This window comes from Panthera uncia, chromosome D1, assembly GCF_023721935.1.
Source record: "Panthera uncia isolate 11264 chromosome D1, Puncia_PCG_1.0, whole genome shotgun sequence".
In the NCBI taxonomy this organism is placed as follows: Eukaryota; Metazoa; Chordata; class Mammalia; order Carnivora; family Felidae; genus Panthera; species Panthera uncia.
The window spans coordinates 10,235,754-10,243,851 of record NC_064808.1 but is presented as its reverse complement, the minus strand read 5'-3'; the positions used below and the strand labels follow the sequence as shown (position 1 = coordinate 10,243,851).

Genomic DNA, 8,098 nt, shown 5'->3' with positions numbered 1-8,098 from the left:
CTGAAAGGATGACTGTAAATTAATGATTAATAAATTTATTCAATATTTTCGGGATTTCTAGGCACCAAGGGAACAGAGATAGTTTCTTCCTCCAAAGAGGTCACAGTGTACTTGAGGAAGAGAAATAAGGGTGCTACAGGGTTACAGATGTTGTGATGGAGTTATACACAAGGTACAAAAAGAACGAGGGGGACAGTGTGGTCACTTGTCCTGGTGTGTGGGGTGGTGGTGTTCAGGAAAGCCATTTTAGGTGAAGTGTTGCTGAGCAGAACAGCTCAACACAAAACACATCTCTTTTAAAGATATGTCGGGGGGGCGCCTGGGTGGCTCAGTCGGTTAAGTGTCCGACTTCGGCTCAGGTCATGATCTCGAGGTTTATGAGTTCAAGCCCCGCGTCGGGCTCTGTGCTGACAGCTCAGAGCCTGGAGCCTGTTTCAGATTCTGTGTCTCCCTCTCTCTCTGACCCTCCCCCGTTCATGCTCTGTCTCTCTCTGTCTCAAAAGTAAATAAACGTTAAAAAAATTTAAAAAAAAAAGCTGCAAAAAAAAGATATGTCAGGGGTGTCTGGGTGGCTCGGTTGAGCATCTGACTTCGTCTCAGGCCATGATCTCCTAGTTTGTGGGTTCAAGCCCCATATCAGACTCGGTGCTGACAGCTCAGAGCTTCAGATTCTGTGTCTCCCTCTCTCTGCCCCTTCCCCCCACCTCTCTCTCTCTCAAAAATAAATAAAACATAAAAAAAAATTAAAAAGAATAAATAAAAGATATGTCCTAGAAAAGAATGGTGGTATACCACTTAGGTATTTTTTTTATGCTTATTTATTTATTTTGGGGAGAGAGCACGAGCAGGGAGGGGCAGAGAGAGAGAGGGAGAGAGAGAATCCCAGGCGGGCTCCATACTATCCACACAGAGTCCGACTTGGGGCCTGATCTCACGAACCATGAGATCATGACTTGAGCTGAAATTAAGAGTTAGATGCTCAACCTACTGAGCCACCCAGGTGCTCCTGGGTTATTCAGTCTTAATTCATTTCTTGAGGGAGTGCATCTGATTGGTGGAAACTAAATACATCATCCTACGTTGCTAGAGAGTCTGGGAGTTTTTAGCTTTTTAGGTCCTGAACTGTGTGAAGACTCACCAGATGGTGGTTGAAACAGATTGTGTGTATACCATGTTGCCAAATTCTCCATTAGCTGCACACTGACTTTGAATGGCAAAGGCTTAGTACATGCATACCCTGGTTAGGAGGGCTGTCTAACTGGACTGGCAAATTAAAGATCAGAAAGTTGTCCCACACTAGTCAAACACAAGATTCAAGTTTGTAGTTTATAATTAACACACACACACACACACACACACACACACACAAAACGTAGCCAGTTATCTGCTGTCCTACTGCTATCATGCTCATATCTTTTATTTTTTTTACATATTTATTTTTTATTGAGATATAATTGACATTTAATGTCATATTAGTGTCAGGTGTACAACATAATATTTGATGTTTGTATGTATTGCAAAATGATCACCACAAGCCTAGTTAACATCCGTCACCATGGTTACAATTTTTTTTCTTGGGATGGGACCTTTTCAGATCTTGTCTCTTAGCGACTATCAAATGTACAACACAGTATTGTTAACTATGGTCGCCACGTTGCACACTACATCCCCAAGATTTATTTATTTCATAAGTGGAAGTTTGTACCTTTTGACCCCCTTCACCCATTTTGCCCATCCCCATCCTCTACCCCTGGCAACAACTAATATGTTCTCTGTATCTATGAGTTCAGTCTTTTATTTGTAAAACTCTGGAACTCTTCATGAATTTGCACACCATCCTTGTGCCGGCTCCTTGCCCATCTCAGTATTGTTCCGTTTTAGCACACGTGCCGTGAAGCGAGCACTCATTTCTTTTAAATAATAAGAAAGTCACATGGCAACGTCTGAGTTTTGAAACCACATTTGGGAGGGTGTGTTTCCCAAGTCAGAGGCCCACAGAATCCCAGCATTCAGACTTTCTGTCCTGCTTGGGAGAAGACAAGGGTTAACTGCTGTCCCATTTGGTCATGCCCACATTGTTCATTTTCACATGCTGATTGAGAAGCAGCTAAAAATCGATTACCATTGGGGTAGGAAAGTGGCCTGTCCAAAGTGAGCAGAAATGGCCTGAGTATTGATAGACATGAACAGAAAGTGGGAAAATTAAGGAATCAAAGTTAGTGCTTGTAGATATCCTAGTATTAACTAATTTAATCCTTTCATTTTCTAGATAGTGAGACCAAAGCTTGCAGGATGAAAGTGACTTTCCCAGTTTATAGCTCCTAGAACCATGTCTCCATGTTTCCTGGATCTCAGTCCCATGATCCTCCTTCCAGAGGAGCATGGTAGATGATCTGGTGCCCCATCCACTCCCTGCTGCCCGTTGTGATAACTCCTGACTCCTCTCATCTTTTCATGGCCCCACAGGTTCCTCAGATATCCTGCTTTCCTCTGTCAGCACTATCCCCATGTTTTCTAGTGTCTTGTGACTCAACTTTTCTTCATTACCCTCCTTCCTCTGTTCTGAACAGTGCAACACTGTAAAAGGAGGACAAGAAAAATGAGGGTCTGTTTGGGATTTTCTTCCAGGTGTAATTGCAAAGGATGCCTGTCCATTTGGCTCTTTATTGGAATAAAGAGGATATGCATCAATACCATCCACTCTGCAGCAAGTGAAAGTTATAGATTCTCAAAATTTTCTATGAGTGATGAAAGTTTAAAAATACCCTTGCTAAAACTGGGTTAAATATAGCAAAATATATGATCTTCTTTTTTTTTAAGTTTATTTATTTATTTTGAGAGAGAGAGAGAGAGAGAGAGAGAGAGAGAGAGAGAGAATCCCAAGCAGGCTCTGCACTGCCAGCATAGAGCCCCATGCAGGGTTCAAACTCATGAACTGTGAGATCATGTCCTGAGCCGAAATCAAGAGTCAGACGTTCAACTGACTGAGCCACTCAGGTGCCCCATGATCTTCTTTTAATAGGCAATAATAATTTCTACTTACTTCTCTCAGATGGGTATTTTGTAGTTCCCATTTTTATTTTTTATTATCTGCAAGTCTTAGGGAATATAGGATTTATAGATATAGAATCAAATAAGGCATTCAAAAATAAATATTAGCAATAAATGTTTCAAAAAAGTTTATAATAAGAATGTATAAGGGCACCTGGGTAGCTCAGTTGTCCAGCTCTTGATTTCAGCTCAGGTCATGATCTCATGGTCCATGGGACTGAGCTCTGCATTGGGCTCTGTGCTGACAGTGTGGAGCCTGCTTGGGATTCTCTCTCTCCCTCTCTCTCTCTCTGCCTCTTCCCTGCTTGTGTGTGCGTGCTCTCTCTCTCTCTCTCTCTCTCTCTCTCAAAATAAACATAAAAAAAGAATGTGCATTTATCAGTAACATTTTAAAAAATCTGAAAACCAGAGGGGCGCCTGGCTGGCTCAGTCGGTTAAGCGTCTGACTTCAGCTCAGGTCATGATCTCACAGTCCGTGAGTTCGAGCCCCACATCAGGCTCTGTGCTGACAGCTCAGAGCCTGGAAAGTGCTTCAAATTCTGTGTCTCCCTCTCTCTCTGCCCCTCCCCTGCTCATGCTCTGTTTCTCTCTGTCTCAAAAATAAATAAAAATATTTTTAAAAAATCTGAAAACCAGAAAAAAAAAGATCTCCAAAAGAAGTCCTGTTCAATTCCACAAATATTTATGGAGTACCATCACTGTGAAGGGAGCAGTGAAGGATACAAATGGTAGAAAAAGGCTAGAACACAATCCCTTTGTATAAAGAACATACAGTTTTTATGAGCGGTAACCACCCTCCCTAGATGTAATTTATCTCTTGATAGTAAATCAGCTGAGTCTAATAAATGCTATCCACTCTACTAGATGCTGGGAATTCAAGATTAAAGGCATATTCTCCATCCCCAAGGCACTCACAACTACTGAAATGTTTCTTTTCCCATTCAGATGAAGCTACAGAAATAAAAAAATTTATAAACTACCAGTGGATTTCAAAACAATAAGATAACCATCTCATTGTGAATCCCTAGTAAAATTCTGGAAATGCATGATTGATTAGATAATCTGTAGGCGTGAAAAGCCTGGTGATGTAAAGGCCCATATGCAGTGACCCAAGATAAATCATGCCAAATGCACATCATTTTTAACATAAGGTGTCTAAATGTTTAGATTTTTACCAGTGCTGTAGTGTATTTTGATTGTATGAAGAGATTTGATAGGCTTCCCATGATATCTTTCTTGAAGATATAGTTTATTATAGACCAGATGGTGAATTGGTTATTTTTTTTTTAAGAATTTTAAAAAATTTTTTAAATTTATTTTGAGAGAGGGAGAAGTGTGTAAGTGGGGGAGGGGCAGAGAGAGGGAGAGAGAGAGAATCCCAAGCGGGCTGTGTGCTGTCAGCAGAGCCTGATGCAAGGCTTGATCTCAATCTGTGAGATCATGACCTGAGTCGAGATCAAGAGTTGGACACTCAACCAACTGAGCCACACAGATGTCCCTGAATCGGTTATTTTTTGATGCAAAATATATCATTTCAAACTCAACGACTTAAAATTTATCAATCATTTTATTTGCCCGTATTTCTGTGGGTCAGCATTTTAAGCCAGTTCAGCTGGGCGGTTCTTCTGGTGGGGTCCAATAACATGACTGCAGTCATCTGGTGGATCCACTGGGGTTGGTCTAGGGAACCTCCTTGGTGGCTTATCTCTGGGTGTCATCCTAGCCCTGACTTCTTCATGTGTCAGGTTCAGGGCAGAAAGGGAAGACAGACATCAAAGGGCAAGTGTAAGCCTCTGTTTGCAATATATTTGCTGATGTCCCATTGGCTAAAGCAAGTCACATAGCCATAGGGGCACGAGGGCCTCTCAGGGGCACGGATTCAGGGAGGGGAGATCCACTAGGAGGGTCATAACTGTGACAATGTGCCACTGATGGTATTAACTGAGCATATTTCTATCCAGTTGGACAACAATTCCCAAAGAGGAGGACTACCATAGGTGCTTATTTATCATGTTCTATTCTAGATATTGGTTAATGATTTCAACAAAGGAAATGAAATATAATTGTAATTTTGACCATGACATAAAACTAGATGAATAATATAATTCCTGAAGATAACTTTGGTAGTTTGGATCTCTTGGACTAAACCAATAAAAAAATCAATATATTAGTGTTAAATGAGAAGTCCTACACATATGTTAGTAAAATAAATTGTGGTCAGGCAGTATTGAGAGGCATATGAAACAATATGGAGGTTTTATTTGATACCAAATTTATGAGAGGTTACAGTGATCAAGAGCAATTGATAGAAACATAGTTCACAGGTCATGGAAAATAACAGTTCCGCAGAACAAAATATTCTCAGTGGATTGTGTTCATTTCTGGGTGAAAATTTGTAGAAGGACATGGAACGAGGGAAAATTAGAAGGTGACTGGTGTGAGAGCATACAAATATGATCTCCTGGAGAGAAAACTGATGGAGTATTTGCTCTACAGAGAAGAGAGCTAAAGACTTAAAAGAAGACACAAAATCCATCCTAATACTTAGAAGAACTGTCAAGGAGAAGAAAGCTCTAGAGGGTAAAAACAGGATCAGTGGGAGGAAGTTGTTTGTAGATGGACTTTAGCTCAAACGAATGTGTGGTACTGTAACAAACAAGTTGTCCAACAAGAATGTGGTGTCTTACAAGTTAATGATCTCTCTCCTTGGAAGCTCAAGCAGAGTCTGGAACACTGAGATGGTATAGAAGGGATTCTGGTGGAGTCCGAGATTCAACAAGGCTCACTTTCTCCCTTTCCCATATTTTCACTTATTAAATTAAATAGCATTTTCCTTCATTACTATCCTTTTTATTGCTGGGGTGCTCTTTAAAAGTTATAAGAGTTATGAGTTTTCTTTTTGGTTAATACAACAAAACCATATTTAAAAAAAAGTCCCCCTTCCTTTGGCCAACTGCCAAACCTCTTTTTCTTTTCTTTTCTCTTCTCTTCTCTTTTCTTTTTTTTTTTTTTGGCATTCAGGGCCTGCTTGGCCAATATTGTGTGAAGATAGCTTAGTCTTTAGATTTCTATTAACAATTTTTTTTAATTTTTAATTTTTTAGAGAGAGAGAGAGAGTAGAAGCAGGGGAAAGGAGCAGAGGGAGAAAGAGAGGATCTGAAGCAGGCTCTATGCTCAGCATGGAGCCCAATGCAGGGCTCAATCCCATGACCCTGGGATCATGACCTGAGCTGAAGTCGAGAGTCAGAGGCTCAACCAACTGAGCCACTCAGCCAGGCGGCCTGTCTTTAGATTTTTTAAATACCTGTGTTCTCATCCTGGGTATGTCTTTTGTTAGCCATTTTGGTTTCCTTTTCTAAAAAAATGAGGACAGTGGTACTTACTATGGGCTAAGTGAGATAACTCATGTAAAGTGCCTAGTATATAAAGTCCAATAAATGTTGATGTTCCTCCATCAATGCCCAGGACATGCTGCCCTCCATGACACAGCTTTATTTCAATTACACAGTAGTATTCTTCTCCTCTGGTGATCCTAGAATAGTGGGCCATATCTCAGTTTGCGAGGACATTCTTGGCTCATGCATGCTGTCACAGCATAATTATTAATAGCATCCCGTTTTGCCCTCAAGTGTCCGATTTTGACAAGTCATGGGATCATCCTACCTAGAACTTCCTCAGCGCCTTCTGTAGGGCATCTTTCAGTTCCTTGTTCCGCATACTGTAGATCAAAGGGTTTAAAATGGGAGTGATGAAGGTGTAGACCACGGACACCACCCGGCCCATCTCAGGAGAGTAGCTGGAACTGGGAGACAAGTATATAAAGCTGGTGCAGCCATACTGCAGGAGGACCACTAAGATGTGCGAGGAGCAGGTGGAGAAGGCTCGGTGGCGCCCTTCTGCTGACCGGATCCGTAAAATGGCTGCCACGATGAAGACGTAGGAGATGGAGATTAATGAGAGTGGGACGCTTAGGACGATGAAGCTGACGATGTACAGGGCAGTCTTGTGAATGTGTGTGTCTGCACAGGCCAGGCGCATGACAGCAGGCATGTCACAGTAGAAGTGGTAAATCTCATTGTTGTTGCAGAATGGGAGACAGAAGATCAAAATAGTCAGTGGCAGCGACAGCAGGAACCCCAGCACCAGGGACCCTACCACCAGCTCCACACACAAGGGCCAGCTCATGACGTGGGTGTATCGTAGAGGGTAACAGATTGCTACAAACCGGTCATAAGCCATGACTGCAAGCAGGACACAATCAGCTCCACCCAGGAAGACAAAGAAAAACATTTGGGCCCCACAGCCAGGGATGGAAACAGGAGTCCTGCCCATTGAAAGAAGGTTCGCCAAGGCCAGTGGGGCAATGGAAGATGTATAGAAGATTTCCCGAACTGCCAGGTTCGCCAGGAAAAAGTACATGGGGATGTGGAGGGAGTGGTTGATCTGGACAATGACTGCAATTGTGGTGTTTCCGCTGAGGCTGATCAGGTACATTGTCAGGAAGGCCACAAAAATCCCTACTTGTACCTTAGGGTCAGCTGAAAATGGACGAAAGAAGAATTGTATCTTTGCAGTTTTATTTATTTCTTCCATGGGTAGTGTGCTGGATCTAGAAAAAGGAAAGATGACATGTGTCTCTAGGTACCTCCCATTTAATGTGACACAGTCACATCCCCTGTTTAATGTTAGAGCACTTTCTGAGGTACCTCAGTGGTTATGGGCACCCTTTCATTTCAGAGCAAATCGTGGAATATTATAATTTACACATATGCTACTCCTCTCATTTCTTCCTCTACCCTGAAGAGGAGGACTGAGAAATCCTCCATGGTGGCGATTTTGATGCTCTTTGCTTTGATTCTGGTGCCTAGCACCATGTCCAATACAGGAAGCTTTCCAAGAAGTATTTACTGAATGAATGAATGAATAAAGTCAGCTTAAAGTTCAAAGTTACAAAATGGATAAAACAGGGTATTAACTCATCATGGGAAACTCAAAGCAAAAACATTTTCGGAAAGTTTAATTGGATGTAGGTTATAATTTAAAGAGA

General features: G+C 41.7%; 1 protein-coding gene and 1 non-coding gene across 2 annotated transcripts; both read right to left on the bottom strand.

The window, feature by feature from the left end:
- Window positions 1-1,802: 1,802 nt before the first annotated feature.
- Window positions 1,803-1,904, bottom strand: LOC125917504 (U6 spliceosomal RNA). The gene has a single exon (XR_007456211.1). It is a non-coding gene; the product is annotated as a U6 spliceosomal RNA (small nuclear RNA).
- A 4,632-nt stretch (window positions 1,905-6,536) lies between these two features.
- On the bottom strand, window positions 6,537-7,644 carry LOC125915628 (olfactory receptor 10V1). The gene has a single exon (XM_049621562.1). It carries the CDS (start codon window positions 7,642-7,644, stop codon window positions 6,715-6,717), a length of 930 nt encoding a protein of 309 aa, XP_049477519.1. The 3' UTR covers window positions 6,537-6,714.
- Between the last annotated feature and the right edge of the window lie 454 nt (window positions 7,645-8,098).